The sequence below is a fragment of the Vicia villosa genome, linkage group LG1, assembly GCF_029867415.1.
Source record: "Vicia villosa cultivar HV-30 ecotype Madison, WI linkage group LG1, Vvil1.0, whole genome shotgun sequence".
NCBI lineage: Eukaryota > Viridiplantae > Streptophyta > Magnoliopsida > Fabales > Fabaceae > Vicia > Vicia villosa.
The window spans coordinates 222,635,015-222,657,830 of record NC_081180.1 but is presented as its reverse complement, the minus strand read 5'-3'; the positions used below and the strand labels follow the sequence as shown (position 1 = coordinate 222,657,830).

The 22,816-nt window shown below is 37.3% G+C and overlaps 2 protein-coding genes across 2 annotated transcripts; one reads left to right on the top strand and one right to left on the bottom strand.

The window, feature by feature from the left end:
* The first annotated feature begins 3,757 nt into the window (after window positions 1–3,757).
* LOC131595507 (uncharacterized) lies at window positions 3,758–4,882 on the top strand. Its single transcript, XM_058867866.1, has one exon. The coding sequence runs from the start codon at window positions 3,758–3,760 to the stop codon at window positions 4,880–4,882; it is 1,125 nt and encodes a 374-aa protein (XP_058723849.1).
* A 15,193-nt stretch (window positions 4,883–20,075) lies between these two features.
* On the bottom strand, window positions 20,076–21,353 carry LOC131595499 (uncharacterized). Its single transcript, XM_058867858.1, has one exon. It carries the CDS (start codon window positions 21,351–21,353, stop codon window positions 20,076–20,078), a length of 1,278 nt encoding a protein of 425 aa, XP_058723841.1.
* Window positions 21,354–22,816: the final 1,463 nt, after the last annotated feature.

Here is a 22,816-nt window from a genome sequence, read left to right as displayed (position 1 = left end):
AAAAGAGTCTACTTTTTTATTTATTACTACTATTATTAAATTAATATCATTAATTATTATTATAATTATCAAATATTATTTTTAAGTATTTTTTTTATTTGTTACTAACCTTATTTCCTTAAAAAAAAATCACAAAATTACTTTTTAATTTAATTTTTAATTTCTGTTTATTATTATAGTTTAAAATTATTATTATTATTATTATTATTATTTTGTTATTAAATTTTATATTTTTAATTATAATTTTACTATTAGTCTTAAATCGATGTTTTAGTGGTTATTTAAATTTTAACTATTTATGTTTTAGACAAAATATTAATTTAGATTTTATTGTTGTTTTATTTAGCAATTATTAGGCCTTTATTATTTAAGAAAAAAAAGAATATAAAAAAATATAAAGAGTCCATTCTAGTTTTATTAGGCCTAAGTTTTAGTTATTGATACGTTATATCCCAATTTTTTGGCAATGGTTAGTTATTAGGAATATGAGTTATTATTGTCATCAATACATTATTATGATAACTTAAGAGAAAAAATGAACCAAAAGAGAAAGTATCACAATAACAGTATGGATACAAAAATTTGTTGCAAATATCCGAAGCGAAATCGCAGAGGAGATATCACAATCTTGCCAAATCCTCATTCAAAACCACACTCAATTAAAATCAAATCCAAACTTTTAATAAGTTTCATAGAATCATTCCAAAAGTAAAATTCAAAAGTAAAATTCAATTAAAATGGCCTAACAATCAAAAGTCCCAAAAATAAAATATAATTAATCACAATTAACACAGATATACAATATTTCCAAAATTGAACCAGATAATGTATCAAACTCAAATCAGAAACCATCAAAACCATTCTTAAAAATAAACAGTCCAAATACATTTATGGAATCAAATTCCAAAAACGAAAATTGAATAGAATCAATTAACAAATCATAACAACATTCAATCTAATCTTCCCTAAACCAAAACCTAATCAGATCAAATCTGTGACATTAATCAACATAAATCAAATTCCTAATTCGTTCTAATTTTAAAACTATAAATCAAAAACCTAAGGCTAACGAAAAGGGACCGAAAAATTAACCCAAAAAAAAACCGAAAAATTGAGGAAGGAGTAGAAGAGGAGATTCTCACGAAAGAAACCCTAAATTAAAAACCTCAAAGAAGTTCGCCGCCGTTCTCGATTTGGGTTTCACGCCTGAAACCCCAAATCACCGCCAATCCGCCGTACCTGTGATTCATAGCAAAGAAGGAAAATCAGAGACGGGGAGGAAAGCTATACGAAAAGAATTTCTGGATTGAGGTAACCACGATTAACGCTTAGCTTGAATATTTCACATTATTGTTGTTTAGATGCATGTTTGGGTTGGGGATTTTCGGAATCTAGGGTTTGATAGGGTTTGTTTATTGATGAATTTCTGGGTTTTTGTTTTTGAACGTGTTCTTGTGGGTGAGAGAAGAAAGAGATAAGAGAAAAGTGGAAGAGATTAAGAGAGATAAAGGTTCTAAGAAAATAAAAAATGAAAATAAAAAATAAAAGAAATGAATTAAATAATACTCCCCTTGTTTTTTTATGTCACAAGATCCTGCGTTCTTTCCTTAATGTACACCTTTTTATTAACTTGAATCCCAACGGTCCTTTTTGATCAACGGCCCTGAGGCTAGACCTTGGGAGCCGTTTGATTAGATCAAACATACCAAATTACGCAAGCGCACCATAACGCGTGTTCCTTCCCACACCTGATCCGAACGGATCTAAGGTGTCGTCCGTTGGGCCTAAAGCCCATGTTACTCACACCCCTGTTTTACTCTTTTTTACAAAAGCCATGTAAGACACACCCCCTTTGCCTTATTGGGTCCAGATTCACATCTGGGCCTGATTATTTTGCTAAAACACCTTTAAAGTCACTAATATATCCCCCTAAACCTAAATTAGAGAATTTATTTATTTATTTTATTAAACTTTTTATTATTCAATTTTTTTATTTAACATAACTAATAAAAAATAATATTTTGTATTTCTAACTTCTAAAAGCATCTCTTATATATATTTTATTAAAGTCTAATATTTTTAATACAATCATATTCAATTTAAAAGCCTCAAAATATCAACCAACTCAAACTTATTTTTTCATTAACATAACAAAAATTCAAGAATCACTTTCAAAAAGAGAATTGTACACTTTCTTTCAAATGCTACTTCGAACTACGTCCACGACTACGCTATTTTTCAAATCGGACAAACTTCAAAGAATCGTTCGAAAGCACTTGTACAATCCTATAAAAAACACAAACCAAACCCGAACTACGAATTGGGACTCTGATTCTCCATAAGGAGATACGTAGGCATTCAATCGAAAATTGAAGCGAGTCCCCTAATAAATAAATAAATCTCGTTTCTTTTATAAATATGAAAATAATGCTTTTAAAACCTTAGAAAAAACCTAGATCTAGAGGGGGTCCCCTTGAGTACAAGGGAAATAAAGGGTGCCTAATACCTTCCCTTTATTTAATTAACTCACGAACTTAGAATCTCTGAAAATATAGGGTTATCCATTTAATTCCCTTCCCTTAAGATAAAAATAATGGTGGCGACTCTAAAAATTTTAAGCCGGTTGCTACAGCTGGCGACTCTGCTGGGGAGTTCCTTAAAATTGAGTATTCCCTACCTTTAGGTCTAGGTTTTTCTTTTGGGGTTTTATTATTATTTTTGCGTTTATTTTTCATATTGTGTTTTATTTATTTTATTGTTTATTTGTTATTTTGTTATTTATTTGTTTTTCATATATATATTTTGTTGGCGGGATCATATTTCGAATAAAGTGAGAACCATTAAGAGAAGGATTGTCAATTGGCCAAAGGGGTTTAACATCCCTACGAGTCTTTGCGACAACTTTGCCTAGAGTCGGTCAAATTCCGAGAAATGTCTCAAGAGGGCTCACCTCTCTTAGAGTCAGGACTTTGGATTTGACCAATGACTCTTTGTACCAAAAATAAAACATCATGGTGAGACTTTGCATGACCTATGAGATTAGTCTCGGTCTACAAAGAGGCTCCGCTTAAGGGAGGCCCCTGTGCCTTTCCCTATAGCGTCATCCACGATACCCTTAGTAAAACCACCCTGAGTGGGGAGGGTAGAATATCCTTAGAACGAACTTATGAACCTACCTATTAAGGATACCCTTATCACCATCCCACCCCCAAGTTACATTATCATACATGCATGCATTTAAATTTTAAAATATTCATTTTTTTTATGTCTTATTCACAGGAATTCTTCAAAAAAAATATAAAAAAAAGGAAAGGTTTTGGTGAGCATAAAAAAAATGAATCAAGAAAAGAAACCGACTATCCATATCAGTGTCATGTTTCCAGATTTGACAAAGATGAAGCAAATTAGGAAGGAATTACCCAACAAGTCCGTGAAGAGCTTTGTTCGTAAATACGGAAAAAATCCTTGACTTACTTAGTGAGAATGTGAAAATAGATGCTATTACTGCCCTTATCCAGTTTTATGATGTGCCATTGAGATGTTTTACTTTTCAAAACTTTCAACTAGCACCTACATTGGAAGAATTTGATAGGATTTTGGGATTCTCCAAAATCAAAAAGGATGTCTATGTGGGAATTGGTCAAACTACTAAGGTTGAGGATTTAGCTAAGGCATTGGGAATATCGTATACTAATTTTGTGCCTAATTATAAAACAAAGGAAAAGTTCAAGGAGTAAAAGGACAATATTTGGAAGATATGGCTCTCGCCTTTGCAAAAGAACAAGAATGGGAGGCTTGTGAGGATTGCTTGGCGTTGTTGATTTTTGGATTGGTTTTGTTTCCAAATGATGCTGATTATGTTGACCCCGCCGCCATCAACGTATTTTGGGCTGTAAAAGTGTTGAACGTAGATCCTACTCCAACTTTGCTGGCTGACGTGTATTATGCAATCAATGCACGTTATGAAAAGGGAAGAGGTGCACTACGCTGTTGCATTCCTTTGTTATTTTCTTGGTTCATGTCTCATCTTTATAAGGACGATTATTTGATTCCGAACTTGGATAAACATGGATGGGCTCAAAAATTGAGGGCTCTTAATGCTGACTCTATACTGTGGTATGCTAGAAGGTTGGATATCAGAAAAATTGCTTATAAATGTGGAACATTTCCTAATATACCGTTGATTGGAACAAGGGGGTGTATCAACTATAACCCCTCTTTGGCTTTACGTCAACTTGGGCATCCTTTAGAAGAGAAACCTTCCGAAGAAGAGTTGAAACAATTGTTGCTTCATGACATGGGTAAAAAGAATCCAAAGCTACTTCAGAGTATCATTCGAGCTTGGGGCAAAGTGCATAAAAAAGAGTATAGTAAGAACAATGTTGTGGCCAGAGAAGCCTATACTCAGTGGGTTATAAATAGGGTCCAAATCAACAAGTTACCATTTGATATTGATCCGACGTATAAGTCAGATGTACCGGACCCGCTTCCTATGTCAGTGGAAGAAGTGGAAGAACTAAAGGCCTCCCTTGAAAAAGCTCAGAGAGAAAAGGAAGGGCTAGAGCATGATCTCTATGACCTTAATTACGAGGAAAATCAGTTACAATATGAGCTTAAGAAGAAAGAAGAACAGATCCAAAAAAATAACGAGCAGGTGGACAAAGAGAGGCTCAAAAGGAAGCGGGCAACTGATGGATTCATAAGTGCAAACTTTAACCTCGATTCCCACAATCAACAAATAAAAGATGCTAATCTGGAGAATGAAAGACTAAGGGGTTGGTATACCCAAGCATTGAAAGACAAAAGGACAATTGAAATAGATCTAGAAGCACAAATCCAAGAGTTGATTGGCAAAGCTCGAGATCAAGAGGATAAAATCTAAGACCTCGCCACTAGACTTCGCGAAAGCCAAGAATCTGAGATGGGGGAACAGGTCTATAGAATGGAAATTGAAGGGAGTCTTACCCAACAAATGAAAAATAATGAAGAAGTGGTTCAAGAATTAGAAGACTTCCGGAAAGAATTCTATGCGCTAGTAGACCAATATGAAACGATAAGGGCTGAAAAAGAATATTGGGAAGGACAATATGAGATCATGGCCCGAGCGGGGGAGGATAATAGAAGCATAATCCCGACTCTTTACCAAGATTACATGATGTATAAGGACAAGCATGAGAAGCTCGCCTTCTTGGCGAACAACCTCATCGATGATATCCCAAGAAGTTTGAAAGAAGCTGAAGCTACAATGGTCCTTCTTCCAAAAGAAGTCGAAAATTTCCTCAAGCTTTGCAGAGAGATGGTTGACAATTTTAGGGCGGAGATTCATAAACGCCGTTAGGATTTTTTAGTTTCCCTTTTTTATTTCGTATTCAGCAATTTGCTTATGTTTTTCCTATTCAGTAATTTGTTTCTGCTTTTCACATTTAGTATTTGTTTTGGTTGTATTCCCAAGTGGAGGATTATTACGTTCTTCTTTATTCAATAAAAAGTACTTTTGTTTCAATATATTTTTGAGATGCTCACCATTACAAAAATAAGAACCTAAAAAATATATATATATATATATATATATATATATATATATATATATATATATATATATATATATATATATAAATGTAAAGAATGGTGAAAGAAATTTCCTGTGGATAAGACAATAAATGAATAAAATTTCTTTTTAGCACGCATATGCATCTCAAAAATCTTTAAAAAAAAAGGGTATATTTCCTCGATTGGATCATTGAATGGATAAAGAGGAAGTTACCACGTCAACTCCGTATCTCCAAAGAAGTTAGAAAGTGTATATTGTGGGGGGATATCCCCACTACCTACGTCAAGGGGGTCAAGACTACAAAGATCACCTCCAATAAATCAAAGAGCCTGTCATCATCAACAACAAGGGGCACGACGCGTCGCCGTTGTGTATACGATTCTTGCTCCTATAAAATGCAATCACTTGGAGGCCTTAGCTAAAGGAAAAATGACGACATAACCCAAACAAGATGCACGAGGAGATTAATCATTCAAAATATGCCAAGTGTCAAAAGATAATACGAAAGATTTGACCAAAGCACTTTCAAATATCTCAAGCATATTGTCGCTCCCGAAGCCTTGTGTCTCAACATACATTGGTGGAAATCCTCAAGTTCCATCCGTGCAATCAAAAATATCATTTTTTTTCTGGAGTAATAACAAATACAATCTCAAGGGCATCTCTAGGCTGATACAATTGCGTCCACAAAGAGGATTCATAATCAAGGTTCTACACTTTTGAACAAAGGTGGGAGCGTCCACATACTAAAGGCATTGATTGAAAATGGGGCATCTCTAAATACGATGTCTAAAGCTCACCTTAATGAGGCATAACATGGAGGCTAAGCACCACAAATTTGGATAGCATCATCTCAAGAAGTGGACCTTATAACAAAGACATGCTCACTTATATCCTACGTTCCTGTTGAGACAGGTTATTACGTTGGCATACCAAGGATACACAGGGGCAATCACTATCAACCCCAAGTCAAGAGGCGCAGTTCATAGGGGAGAACAATGACCATTGCTAATAGTGGATAATATCTTTGTGAAACATAGCAACATACCAAAGGCAGTCTCGGCGATCTAGAGAAAATCCGGCAGGGAAGGATAAACCATAAATTGTCACACAAAAAAAAATAATGGGGCAAGTTTTTAAACATCCCATAAAGACAAGCATGGTGTACACTACCGCATCCATAAAGGTAGTACAACCACGAAGATCGAATAAGGCCGTTTTCAATTATCCAAAAGGTTCTCATTACTACCCAGTTCAAGCGCAACTATCCAGCATTGCTTGATAATAAATGGCTATATAGTCTCGTCATCAAAAAGTTCTCCAAATGAAGAAACTCAAAAAATTGGGTTACCATGGAGATCCCAGAGATCTATTTCTTTTTAAATCATTTTTGTTGATTTCAAATCCCTATGCTTTGCCCAAAGCTTAGTGGTAACTCATAAGGGCACCCACGTTGTTTTAAAACTTTGTTTATTCTTAATAAAAGACGTGTTTGCATTCAATTTAAGATCATTTTTATTTCAGTCCCTTTCTTTTCAAAATGGCAATATTTTCATATACATTTCTCATTCATTAAAATAAACAAATGTTATATCTTCTCCTAAATCAATTGGTAACAATGCTGCTATCGTCCTGTATGACCGTGATCCTCTGATTAACCAAGCCGAAGGGGATGGTGAGGAAGATTGTGAACTCCTTGAAAAGTTAGCTAACATATGAGTCAAAGACAATACAACCACACCAAGAAGCGATCGAGGTAGTCAACCTTAGCACTAAGGAAAACAAGAAGGAGGTCACAACAGAGGTGCTTTAGATAAGGATGAATGTCCGCCCAAATGTACAAACATGTTTCACTTGGTTATATCAAAACATGCCATGCCCTGACCCTAGTACTGGGGCAAACAAAACTGACACCCGAAGAAGATTGCCCACTAATTACACAAAGCTTAACAGAATCAAACATTACACTCAAGGAGAAGTCTCACAATTCAACACAAGTCTTCTAGTAGTTACAAAATATCCACAACAAATTACAAATATCAAAGGAAGATGACCAAGTCTGTATACGTGAGGATTATCGAAACTTTAAAACAAATATGATTGTCTATTACCTCGCATCAAAGTACGGGTAGATAGCACATCCCGATACCCTATATTCTCACTCGTGGATATAATCAAATCAAGAATAAATATGAAGACACGAAGACGACTTCTTCTACAAATCCTTGGGGCACGGTTTGGTATAACATAATACACTTCAGAAAATGGGGGCAACCGTGGTTCTCTTTATTGGCATAAAACAGTACTCAAGAAAATTCAATCACCATGAGTACTCACAAAAATTGAGCTTGGAGAATCCAAATTGGCGCAGGCACGACTCGATCAAAGGCGAAACTCATCAAAAGAAAACACTTAGTTATCTTATGTCAGGGGAAATTATATCAAGAACAATGGGAGAAAACCTTTTACAAAAGAACCCTCGAATACAAAAGACAACTTGATGTTGGATAAGACTTTACTACCTCGATTAGATACGCACGAAGAATAAAGGCTCAACCACGAAAGGCTTTTCATACCAAGAAGACCTTCATCGGGAGCTTCAATACTTACAACAACGAACAATGCATATTGGTTACAACAATTAAACTCAAACGCAGTAAAAAAAAATTATATACAAGCTCGCTAGGTTGAAAACTCGAAAGAGCAACCTAGTCAAAAATGAGCGTCCCGATGGATCGAAAACCCGCAAAGGGCGGTTCAGAAAAAAACTAGGGGCACAAAAAAATATACACAACCATCCCGGTGGATTGAAAACCCGTAAAGGGCGATCCAGGCAAAAATAAGGGATTTTATTTAAAATAACGAAAACAAACAAAGCAAAAGAACTGCGATCCGAGGACTCTTTCCCCAACAGCAACTGATGAGGGGAGGAATCAAGCCAATCATTATCCTTCAAAGGCGAAGTATCTGAGATATCATAGACATAAGGAGTATAGCAGTGTTGAAACCCAAATGCGTTGCCGTTCTTATTTTTGTCGTTTTTGTAATTACCTCTTTCAAGGGATTGTATCTTAAAACAATTGCCTATTTACGGGCTCCACTCTTAACAAAATTCAATTTTCTATAAATTCTTACTTGGTGCATTTCTAGTTTCTCTAATCTATTATCACTACTGCTTGTTTGTAAATACGACGATTATTTTTATAAACGATGCATTAAAACTACGTGGACATAAATAATCAAAAGTGTTGAAAACGGTAAAGGTGTTTTAAATCGAAAGAAAATCAAAAGGAAATCCATGGTTCCCAATACGCAATTAACACTTCATTGGAGCACAGGAGTATTCAAAATTTACTCAGGTTTCACAAGGATGGTCAACATATAAAATTTCAAAAGCACCACTACGAGACAACGTACGAAGAGCAATTTTTTTTCAAAATCAATCTCAAGATAACGAGGGGCAAGATTCCAAGATCAGCATTCAAAAGCATAATTCTCGATTCCAATATCAGCTTCTCAAAAAAGAGAACAACTTCGAGACGGAACATTCAAAGGTCAATTTCAAGGAGAACTTTCAAAATAGCCAATTTCAAGTCAAGCTTAAGTACATATTCAAGTACCCAATCACCTAATTGATGATTCTCAGTAGCCTTACCGATGTTATTTTAAAACCCAGTCTCGTCTGGTATGCTTTTTTTAAAATCAATTTCAAAAGGAACAAATTCAAAATGTTCAACTACGAATCAAACAGGAGAGCACAAGCGAAGTTCGAAATCAGACATGCACATTTCCTCTGAACAAAAGATCCAATGATCCAACGAGGAAATTTTACACAACTGCAAAATATTTATAAACATTTGGTGCATTTGCATGACATATCATAAGCATCATACTGCGAATAATCTCGAGGCCTACCCTCAACCAAAACATTTACAAAATTTAAAAATCCAAGCTTAACAAAATTCAGTTATACTATTACAAATATCAAGACTAGGTTGAGAACAGACACAACCGTCACAGACCAGTTACGCTAGATTATATATCTGCAATTTAGTTGTTCAACTATCGATTAAAATTTTAAACCCACATTATCTACCCTCTAGGTTGTGGTAGAAATGTCTTATCTACGATAAACTTCCTATGTTAGTCCCACGCTAGGCATTAGAAAGTTTCAAAGTCCTATCCCCTAGGTTGTGATAGGTATATAGATCCACGATCACCTACTATATTAGTCCCACTCCAGGCATTAGTAAAGTTCCTAAATCCTATCCCCTAGGTTGTGATAGGTATTATCCACGATAGCTTATTAAGTTAGTCCCACTCCAGGCGTTAGTAAGTTCAAAAACTTGTTTTATCTATCCCGTATGGTGTGATAGGTATATGAATCTGCGATACAGTTCACAGCGGTAATGAACTATCAGCTATGTTTACCCCCTAGGAAGTGGTAAATCCAGAATCTACGATAACTCGCTATGTTAGTCTCCAAGCAATAGTGAGTTCTTCCCTTTTGTTATCTACCCTCTAGGTCGTGGCAGATAAACAAAAATCTACGATATGATTTATTGGGCAGCAATGAATTATTTAAAATGGCATTATTTATCCTCTAGGTTGCGATAAATGTGCGAGATCTATGTTTTTCCTTCTTATCACGTTAGTCCCCTGGCAGTGATCAATTTGGTGCAAATATTTGGCGAGAACATTTGGTGCAAATACTTGGTGAGAACATTTGGTGCTTGGTGCAAACATTGGTGCAAACATTTGGTGAGAACGTTTACCAGTTAGCATAGATATGATTATTTACAATCATTATACTATATAATCTTGGTTAAACGCAAACTTTATCTATCCTCTAGGTCGTGATATATAAAGAATAGATTGGCGACTACTTGCTCTCTAGGTGGTGGCAAGTCAGTTCTCTATCTTTCCAAAGCTCTACTAGGATCCAAATCTTAAAAGAGTTGGGACCCGTTATTTCTTATTCTCTAGGTTGTGATAAGATATAAAGGAATCCACGATAGTTCGCTGAGCAGCAGTGAGTTATCTGATCTATGTTACTTATCCTCTAGGTTGTGGTAAGTGTATAGTGACTACGATATAGTTCGTTGTGTCAGTCCATAAACATCGACGAACTATCCAAACTTGTCTTATTCATTCTCTAGACCGTGACGAATACGCAAAATCTACCACACGTTCGGCTATGTTAGTCCCGAAACATTCGTAGAACATCCTTTCTAACTTCTGGTCAAATTTTGGGGTCTTCCGGTATTTAATAAATCTTCGATCCAAACGCGCGAAAAATTCGTATTTCTCGCGCCCCTTTTGATCGAATACTATTAAATAGGGGCAGCTGTCATGCCCCAAATTTTCCCTCGTTAGTGGCAAACGGTAAATTCTTAGTTTTATTAAACTTGTTAAATTATTTTAATTTTAGTATTAGTGCATTTAGCTAGAAATTTATTTTTATTAATAAATTATATTTTAGTGAAAGTAGGGATGCATATTTTTGTGATAAAATTGATTTAGGAGTATTTTCGTTTAGTTAAAATGATATAATTTCTAATTAAAGGGTTGATTAAATAAGGGGTACACTATTCAAAATTTTGTCTACAAATGTATATAGTTGACTCGGTGGTTAACTAATTATCAAGATATTTGGCTTTACCCTTTTTTATTTCTTCTACAAACATATTTATCATAACATAAATACTATTTTGCTATTATTAATTAAATTTATTGTATAATTAATATATTAAATATTAGGAATTACGGTTACTACTTTTTCAATTAGTAAAAAAGGTGCTAATTTAGAATAACGATTACTATTAAATTTTATTAGTAGCCATTTTTAGTATTAATTATTAGCATAGTTAGAATGTTTAAGTTGTAAATAGTTACTATCATAAAATCAAATAAAAAAAGAGTCTACTTTTTTATTTATTACTACTATTATTAAATTAATATCATTAATTATTATTATAATTATCAAATATTATTTTTAAGTATTTTTTTTATTTGTTACTAACCTTATTTCCTTAAAAAAAAATCACAAAATTACTTTTTAATTTAATTTTTAATTTCTGTTTATTATTATAGTTTAAAATTATTATTATTATTATTATTATTATTTTGTTATTAAATTTTATATTTTTAATTATAATTTTACTATTAGTCTTAAATCGATGTTTTAGTGGTTATTTAAATTTTAACTATTTATGTTTTAGACAAAATATTAATTTAGATTTTATTGTTGTTTTATTTAGCAATTATTAGGCCTTTATTATTTAAGAAAAAAAAGAATATAAAAAAATATAAAGAGTCCATTCTAGTTTTATTAGGCCTAAGTTTTAGTTATTGATACGTTATATCCCAATTTTTTGGCAATGGTTAGTTATTAGGAATATGAGTTATTATTGTCATCAATACATTATTATGATAACTTAAGAGAAAAAATGAACCAAAAGAGAAAGTATCACAATAACAGTATGGATACAAAAATCTGTTGCAAATATCCGAAGCGAAATCGCAGAGGAGATATCACAATCTTGCCAAATCCTCATTCAAAACCACACTCAATTAAAATCAAATCCAAACTTTTAATAAGTTTCATAGAATCATTCCAAAAGTAAAATTCAAAAGTAAAATTCAATTAAAATGGCCTAACAATCAAAAGTCCCAAAAATAAAATATAATTAATCACAATTAACACAGATATACAATATTTCCAAAATTGAACCAGATAATGTATCAAACTCAAATCAGAAACCATCAAAACCATTCTTAAAAATAAACAGTCCAAATACATTTATGGAATCAAATTCCAAAAACGAAAATTGAATAGAATCAATTAACAAATCATAACAACATTCAATCTAATCTTCCCTAAACCAAAACCTAATCAGATCAAATCTGTGACATTAATCAACATAAATCAAATTCCTAATTCGTTCTAATTTTAAAACTATAAATCAAAAACCTAAGGCTAACGAAAAGGGACCGAAAAATTAACCCAAAAAAAAAACCGAAAAATTGAGGAAGGAGTAGAAGAGGAGATTCTCACGAAAGAAACCCTAAATTAAAAACCTCAAAGAAGTTCGCCGCCGTTCTCGATTTGGGTTTCACGCCTGAAACCCCAAATCACCGCCAATCCGCCGTACCTGTGATTCATAGCAAAGAAGGAAAATCAGAGACGGGGAGGAAAGCTATACGAAAAGAATTTCTGGATTGAGGTAACCACGATTAACGCTTAGCTTGAATATTTCACATTATTGTTGTTTAGATGCATGTTTGGGTTGGGGATTTTCGGAATCTAGGGTTTGATAGGGTTTGTTTATTGATGAATTTCTGGGTTTTTGTTTTTGAACGTGTTCTTGTGGGTGAGAGAAGAAAGAGATAAGAGAAAAGTGGAAGAGATTAAGAGAGATAAAGGTTCTAAGAAAATAAAAAATGAAAATAAAAAATAAAAGAAATGAATTAAATAATACTCCCCTTGTTTTTTTATGTCACAAGATCCTGCGTTCTTTCCTTAATGTACACCTTTTTATTAACTTGAATCCCAACGGTCCTTTTTGATCAACGGCCCTGAGGCTAGACCTTGGGAGCCGTTTGATTAGATCAAACATACCAAATTACGCAAGCGCACCATAACGCGTGTTCCTTCCCACACCTGATCCGAACGGATCTAAGGTGTCGTCCGTTGGGCCTAAAGCCCATGTTACTCACACCCCTGTTTTACTCTTTTTTACAAAAGCCATGTAAGACACACCCCCTTTGCCTTATTGGGTCCAGATTCACATCTGGGCCTGATTATTTTGCTAAAACACCTTTAAAGTCACTAATATATCCCCCTAAACCTAAATTAGAGAATTTATTTATTTATTTTATTAAACTTTTTATTATTCAATTTTTTTATTTAACATAACTAATAAAAAATAATATTTTGTATTTCTAACTTCTAAAAGCATCTCTTATATATATTTTATTAAAGTCTAATATTTTTAATACAATCATATTCAATTTAAAAGCCTCAAAATATCAACCAACTCAAACTTATTTTTTCATTAACATAACAAAAATTCAAGAATCACTTTCAAAAAGAGAATTGTACACTTTCTTTCAAATGCTACTTCGAACTACGTCCACGACTACGCTATTTTTCAAATCGGACAAACTTCAAAGAATCGTTCGAAAGCACTTGTACAATCCTATAAAAAACACAAACCAAACCCGAACTACGAATTGGGACTCTGATTCTCCATAAGGAGATACGTAGGCATTCAATCGAAAATTGAAGCGAGTCCCCTAATAAATAAATAAATCTCGTTTCTTTTATAAATATGAAAATAATGCTTTTAAAACCTTAGAAAAAACCTAGATCTAGAGGGGGTCCCCTTGAGTACAAGGGAAATAAAGGGTGCCTAATACCTTCCCTTTATTTAATTAACTCACGAACTTAGAATCTCTGAAAATATAGGGTTATCCATTTAATTCCCTTCCCTTAAGATAAAAATAATGGTGGCGACTCTAAAAATTTTAAGCCGGTTGCTACAACCCGGCCACCCCAGATGGTTTCTTGACCAACCCCAATATGTAACTTCTGCAGGGGGATGACTTGCACCAGAAGACTCGTAAGGAAGGAAGTACGATGGCACTTTTGAGAGACATTACCGTTATCATGTTTGGATACTTGAAGATTGCACCTCCCCCTTTGAACTTCCACATCTTTGTCGAAGAATAAGGGAATCTAATCAGTACTGCGGAGCACCTGAACCTTGGATGAGAGCTCCCAAGAGAAATAAACTCTGGTATTTGCAGGAAAGGAGACCTTTGGGTTCCATCTCGAAAGAGATGTCCGGTTGACACTTCTTGAAGCGTAGGTACTGGCATCTGAATGTGCTGAATGATAGGAGATTCCTGCAAAACAAGTCAAACAAGTATGCCCCAGGTATGATGGCTCTACCTCATCCACCATCCCAAGTACTCAAAGTCTTTAAGCAATTCTATCTGTTTTAGATCATGTTCCTTTTGTAGGACTTCAATGTTAGAAATGCAATGCTTACCAAAATAACTGGACGTTTTTGTAAACAAAACCAAAAAATAAAACGATGCCGGAATTTTCTGAGTGAAATATCTTTTCATTAATGAAAAATTGCCTAACATAGGCGAGTACATCAGGAAGTGGCCCCCTTAAGGAGGTGGCCACCAAAAAGGAAAATAAACAGCATTTACAAACATGGCAACGTAAGAAAAGATTCCATTGGGTTCCAATCTTGTTATGCCTTGCAGATCTTCAATATTCCTTCTGTTTTGCCTTCCGAAATGGATGAATGAATTGATCATTTACCCTTCTGAGTCCTCCAATTGTGGTGACTAGCTATACTCAAGGATCCAATGCACGACGCAGTCATTCGATTTTTGTCCCTCTTTTGCCTGGACCGCCCTTTCGGGTTTTCAATCCACCAGGACCCTTTTTTTGCCTAAGTCGCCCTTTCGGGTTTTCGACTTAGCGGGTGTACTTTATTTCTTTTTCATTATTTTGCCTGATCTTTTCCTTTTCTTTTATTTTATTTTTGATCAGGTTTATGCGAAGTATTTTTTAACTGCGTCGGCATTCACGGGAAGTGGGAAGTCTTCGCCATCCATAGTTGAGAGGATCATGGCGCCACCTGAGAAGACTTTCTTTACGACATAAGGCCCTTCGTAATTTGGAGTCCACTTGCCCCTAGGATCATTGTGAATAGGCAGGATCTTCTTGAGCACAAGGTCACCAACTTGAAAGTGTCGAGGACGGATCTTCTTGTCAAAGGCTTTTTTCATCTTCTTTTGATAGGCTTGCCCATGACATATGGCCGCTAACCTCTTCTCATCAATAAGGTTCAGTTGATCAAATCTAGTTTGAACCCAATCAGCTTCACTGAGTTTCACATCCGTCAATACCCTTAATGAAGGAATCTCGACCTCCACCGGAAGAATCGCTTCCATGCCATATACTAATGAGAAGGGAGTTGCCCCTATGGAAGTACGCACCGAGGTACGATAACCATGTAAAGCAAAAGGCAACATCTCATGCCAGTCTTTGTAGGTGACCACCATCTTTTGCACAATCTTCTTGATATTCTTATTGGCCGCTTCAACTGCGCCATTCATCTTTGGCCTGTACGGGGAGGAGTTATGATGCGTAATCTTGAAATTCTCGCATAATTCCTTCATCATCTTGTTATTGAGGTTGGATCCATTATCGGTGATAATCTTCTCGGGAACCCCATAACGACAAATTATATTGTGCTTGATGAAGCGAGTCACTACTTGCTTGGAGACATTTGCATAAGAAGCAGATTCAACCCACTTGGTGAAGTAGTCAATAGCGACGAGGATGAAACGATGTCCATTAGAGGCGGTGGGCTTAATTTCTCCAATCATATCGATGCCCCACATAGCAAACGGCCAAGGAGATGTCAACACATTCAGAGGAACCGGAGGTACATGAACCCTATCTGCGTACACTTGACATTTGTAACATACCACCACATGGTTGAAACAATCATGCTCCAGGGTCGACCAATAATAACCTGCTCTCAATATTTTTATAGCCATGGTGTGTCCACTTGCATGTGTACCAAAGGATCCTTCATGCACCTCTTGGTGATCTTTGCTGCTTCGTGTCTATCCACGCATCTGAGCAACACAGAATCAAAATTCCTCTTGTACAACACACCTCCAGCAAGGAAGAACTTGGCAGATAGTCTCTTCAGAGTTTTCCTATCCGTAAGGGAAGCACCCTCAGGATACTCTTGGGTCTCCAGAAATTTCTTAATGTCATAAAACCATGGTTTCTCATCAGGCACGTTATCAATAACGCCACAGAATGCAGGCTCATCCAACCTTTTGATCACAATTGAAGGCGCTTCATTGTCCCATTTGACTTTGAACATGGATGCTAAAGTGGCCAAGGCATCAGCCAAATGATTTTCCTCTCGAGGGATGTGATCAAAGGTGATCTCATCAAAGTATTGAGCCAATTTCACAACATGTTCTCTATAGGGAATCAAATTGGGGTGGCGTGTTTCCCAGTCTCCGTTAATCTAACTAATCACCAAAGCAGAATCTCCATAAATTGTGAGATTTTTAATCCTCAAATCAATGGCAGCCTCAATACCATATATGCAAGCCTCGTATTCAGCCACATTATTAGTACAATCAAAACAAATCCTGGCCGTGAATGGAATAAGAAAACCTGTCGGAGAAGTAAGCACAGCCCCAATACCATTACCCAATGCATTGGAGGCACCATCGAACACGAGCGTCCATCGCGCCCCTGGTTCAGGTCCTTCATCTTGATCTTGACTCTTGGAAATCTCTGCCACACACATTATATCCTCATCAGGAAACTCAAAGTACATAGACTGGTAATCGTCCACAGGTTGATGCGCAAGATAATCAGCAATCACACTGCTTTTAATGGCCTTCTGAGTAGTGTATTGTATGTTATATTCTGTCAAGATCATTTGCCAACGGGCAATCCTTCCTGTCAATGCTGGTTTCTCAAATGTATATTTGATCGGATCCATCTTTGAAATCAACAAAGTGGTGTGAGTCAACATATACTGTCTCAGTCGGCGAGCAGCCCATGCCAAAGCACAACAAGTTTTCTCGAGTAGTGAGTATCTTGATTCACAATCGGTAAACTTTTTGCTAAGGTAATAAATTACGTGCTCTTTTCGACCGGACTCGTCATGCTGACCCAGCACACACCCCATTGAATTCTCGAGGACCGTCAAGTACATAATCAACGGTCTACCTTCCACTGGAGGCATGAGGATTGGAGGCTCTTGCAAATACTTTTTAACCTTATCAAATTCCTTTTGACAATTGTCATCCCACTTTATTGCCTGATTCTTTCTCAATAGCTTGAAGATAGGTTCACACGTGGCGGTAAGGTGTGAGATGAACCTTGCGATATAATTCAACCTTCCCAGGAACCCACAAACCTGCTTCTCAGTTCTCGGCTCAGGCATCTCTTGTATAGCTTTTACCTTAGCAGGATCGACCTCAATACCCTTTTCACTTACGATGAAACCAAGCAACTTTCCTGATCTCACTCCGAAGGTACATTTATTGGGATTCAACCTTAACCTGAACTTTCTTAACCTTTCAAACAATTTCTTCAGGTGAACAAGGTGCTCCTCCTCAGTATGGGACTTTGCAATTATGTCGTCCACATAGACCTCGATCTCTTTGTGAATCATGTCGTGAAACAAAGTCACCATAGCTCTTTGATAGGTTGCCCCAGCATTCTTCAACCCAAACGGCATGACCTTGTAACAAAAGGTGCCCTAAGGCGTAATGAATGTTGTCTTTTCCATGTCCTCGGGCGCCATCTTTATTTGATTGTAACCAGAAAAACCGTCCACGAAGGAGAAAACCGAGAACTGAGCAGTATTATCCACCAATACATCAATGTGAGGAAGCGGGAAATCATCCTTCGGGCTCGCTCTATTCAGATCTCGATAGTCGACACACATTCGTTCCTTCCAATCTTTCTTAGGTACAAGTACAATATTGGCGACCCATGGTGGATAAACTGTTACAGCAAGAAAACCTGCATCAAACTGCTTCTGAACCTCTTCCTGGATTTTCTTGGACATGTCAGGACGTGTTCTTCTGAGTTTCTGTTTGACAGGCGAAGAGTTTTCTTTAAGAGGTAACTTGTGCACAACAATATCAGTATCTAATCCAGGCATATCTTCGTAAGACCAAGCGAAGATATCAGAATACTCCTTCAACATTCCAATCAACCTTTCTTTCACATCCTCATTCAAAGAAGCCCCTATTTTAACCTCCCTTCTCATCTCTTCGGTGCCAAGATTCACCGTCTCAATGGGCTCTTGATGTGGTTCGATCACTTTCTCTTCTTGTTTCAACAATCTGGCCAACTCATCAGGGAGTTCACAATCTTCTTCATCCCCTTCTTCAGTAGTGTAGATAGGATTGTCGAAGTCATAACGAGGCATAGCAAGATCGTTATCAACAGAATCTGGAGGAGAAGTGGATCTGCATGAATTATGATTTATGCTTTATTTTAGAATGGAGGGATGATGATGAATAAGAAACGTTGCCATTTTTTTATTTATAACAAATGTAAAATTTAAAAAGAAAGACAGGGAACAAAATGTTTGAATGCAAAAGCGTCCTTTTATTAATGATTTTAACATTGAAAAACAACAAATGATGCCCTACATGTGTTCACTGTGTCTTGGGCAGAACACAGGAATTATTGCATGATAAACAAAAACAAACAATATTACTTTTGATCAAGAGCAGTTGAGATGATGTCTTCGGACGACCAGTTGAGAAGCTTCTGTCCTGGGACACACGGCTTGATCCATTCTTCAATGTCATAATCATTATCCATATCGTCATCAGCAGCACAAATATGATCCTTGACAATGCCAGCACTAGAGAACTTGATTGGAACAAAGGTTATAGGCTTCTTGGGGGCCCCATTAGATGAACTCTGACCCAACTGATATCCAATCCCACATTTATCCTGCTTGATTGGCAAATCCAAGACTCGGCCCCATCCTTCAGGATGACCAGATTCAAGCACAGCTTTAGCTTCCCTTAGTGAAGACATGGGAGCCTCCAACTTCTTATTTTCAACATAAGGGATCTTGATAGTCTGGACAGCCTCAAAGGCCTGGCAAGGCGTCTCGTGGACCTCTCCTTCCACCTCGATATACCTGAAGGACGCAAGATGACTTACCACGTGTTCTTCTTCCCCACATATGGTGACTATCTTTCCTTGAGTTGTGAACTTGAGTTTCTGATGCAATGTGGAAGTCACGGCCCCAGCAGCATGGATCCATGGACGTCCCAGGAGACAACTGTAAGACGGGTGGATATCCATCACAAAGAAAGTGATGGTGAAGAGCTGGGGGCCTATCATTATTGGCAAGTCAACTTCCCCAAACACTGATCTCTTTGAGCCATCAAAAGCTCTCACCGTCAGTTCACTCGACCTTATCTCAACACCAGAATAATCTAGCCTCATCAAAGACGACTTCGGTAATACATTCAGAGAAGATCCATTATCCACGAGAACACGTGATAACATAGTCCCTTTACACTCCACTGATATATGCAAAGCTCTATTGTGGTTTCTACCTTCGGAAGGCAAGTCTGCATCAGTGAATCCCAATCCATTACCAGCGTTGATGTTTGACACCACTCCTTCAAGTTGATTCACTGAGATTTCCGAAGGGACGAAGGCAGCACTTAGAAGTCTCAACAAAGCATTTTGATGCGTCTCCGAACACAAGAGCAACTGCAAAATCGAAATCTTTGATTGAGTTTGACTCAGTTGGTCAACCACTTTATACTCACTTTTCTTGATGATCTTTAGGAACTCTTCCATCTCTTTGGCCACAGTGTCTTCAGAGTTAGAGCTTTGCCCCTGATCCACTGTATCTTCTACCACTCTTTTCCCTTTTGCTTGAGCTAGAGCTTCCTCATTATCATCGCGAGTATTCTAGGGAGGATTGAAAATACGACCACTTCTTGTCATTCTTCCAATGCCGACAACATTATCCACATCTTCTTTCTCAACCGGCATTTTAATCTCATACTTGGCCCCTTGGTAGAAAACTTCTCCGCCATAATTCCATGGGATTGCTTTTTCACTAGTATACGGGACGGTACCAGGCAACGTAATGACCAAAGGCGGTGCTCTGGCAGGAACTGGAATCTTAGCAGGAGTATACGGGATGGATACCACATTGACTTCATTCTTGACTAATTCAGGATGTCGCACATGCTCAAATTGTAGATACCCATTATCTACCAACTGTTGAATCCCACTTTTCACCTTGTCACAAACTGAGGAAATGGCCATGCAATCAGTACATAATTCTCCACAACTAAAGTATAGACCCATCCTCAATAATTCTATCTTCAATAATGGCAACAGAGAGCCCAATTCGGTCACATCCTTGACCAAGCGAGCGTCTTCAACAACCTCGATGGCATTTGCAGCATGAGTTCCATGGGGAGGCATAGGGTTCTGAACAACGTTAGGCCCTTGAGTAGGGGTGAACTCAATAGCCTTTGACTCAATCAGATCTTGTACTTTGTGCATGAATCCTATGCAATGTTCAATGTCATGACCAGCAGCCCAAGAATGAAACTCACAGTGAACATTAGCATCATAGTTAGGAGGGAGCTTAGCAGGTGGAGGGCCCATGGTACGAAGTTGCACCAACTCACGATGTAAAAGATGAGAAAGTAGTTGTGCATATGTCATAGGTATGGGATCAAAATTTCTTGGCGCTCTCGGCTTTTGCTGATACTGACGCAGAGGATACCTCTGCTGCTGTTGTTGTTGTTGTTGTTGTTGAAGAGGAGCATTTGGTATGGTCACAGCGGCTACTTGTTGATAAGAATGGACTTTGCCTTTACCATAGTAAGCAGCACTCGTTTCACCCTCTCTCTTCTTAGCAAATCCGTTATATGGTTTCTTCCCCCCTGCCCTAGAGGAGGAACCAGCAACACTTGGATTCTGTATTCTACCAGCCTTAATCCCACTTTCAATACATTCACCGATCATGACCAACTCAGCGAAGCTCGAGGATGCAGAGCAGGCGGAGTAATATTGACCCTCCAAAGTATTGGTGAACATATCCATCATCTCTCTTTCCAGCACAGGTGGTTGGACTCTAGCCGCCAACTCGCGCCATTTCTGTGCATATTCCTTGAAGGACTCATTAGTCTTCTGGGCTAGGTTCTGTAACTGAGTGCGATTTGGGGCCATGTCAACATTATACTGATATTGCTTCACGAAGGCCTCAACCAGATCTCTCCAACTTCAGACGTGAGCTCTCTCCAACCTCATATACCACTCCAAGGATGCCCCAGTCAGGCTATCTTGGAAAAAGTGCATCAACAGTCCTTCGTCCTCAGAGTATACATGCATTTTGCGATAGTAAGCTCGGACATGTGTCTTAAGACAAGTATTCCCCTTGTATTTCTCAAAATCAGGTACTTTGAATTTCGGTGGCACACGGACGCCAGGAACCAAACCCAAATCACTGATATCCATACCAAGTCCTTGGCCTTCCATTGCCCTCATCCTTTCCTCCAGACCTCTAAACATCCTTCCAGCATCATGTGGAAATCCCCATTCACTTTCAGGAAACAAGTCCTCGTCTCGGTCCTCTTCCAACACGGGGATAGCAGCAGCCCTTCTGATTTGTTGTGTGGTTTGTCCTTCAGGAGTAGGCTGGGGAGGCCCACGGGGATTACCTTGAGTAGCGGAAGGAGGAATTATGTAACACTCCATTTAATTTCATAATTTAATTTAATTAGATTAATTGAATTATGAGGAATTAAGCAATTGGGCTTGAGTTGTGGTTAGTAAGGGAGGGGGTGTATTGGTAGGCCCTATTACTAATTAAAATAATTTTATTTTATTCTTAATAAAATAGAAGGAGTGGTAGAATAGAGAAGGTTACAGTATTGGGAAAAGAAGTCTGAACGTGAAAAGAGAAGAGGAACGGAGAAGTGCGACCGAGGAAGAACGAAGAATCAACCTTCAGGTAAGGGGGGACTCTTCCGTTTATCTTCTATTATGGGATTATAGATAGTATGATAGAAATGATCGTGTTATTCGCATCAATTGGGTTGTGCTTAGGTGGTAGAAATGTTAGGTTTTGGGAGAATTGATGCATAATGATTATATTGATCATGTATTGGTGAAATTTGGATGGTTGAATGTATTATAAAAGTGTTATAATGTGTATTATTTCACTGTATGCGAAATCTGGTTGGAATGAGATTTGTTTGGTAGTGATTCGGTGAAAGAGGGACGAAATCGCAGGCTGTTTTCTGCTATTCGGAGCGCTGGAATTCGCCAGTTCGCGCCGCGTCCAGGAGTTGGCGCCGCGAACTGCTTAGCAGAAGGCCAGGAATTTTTGTTGTGTTCAGTACGCGCCGCGAACATATGACCGCGCCGCGAGGGCGTAGTTTTTATTCGTTCCGCGCCGCGAACCTTTGTTTGCGCCGCGAAGGCGTAGTTCCTATTCGTTCCGCGCCGCGAACCGTGTATGGCGCCGCGTGCTGTTAGTTGTTGCGACTGTCCATTTTGAAAAGTCTTAAGAGGTGTAACTTTTAAACCGTAAACCGGATTTTGGTGCCGTTTCGAGTACAGTGAAGCTAATAAAATAATTTATATACTCAAATGGTGTTTTGAGTTGTGGCTCGAATTATTTTTAAAAC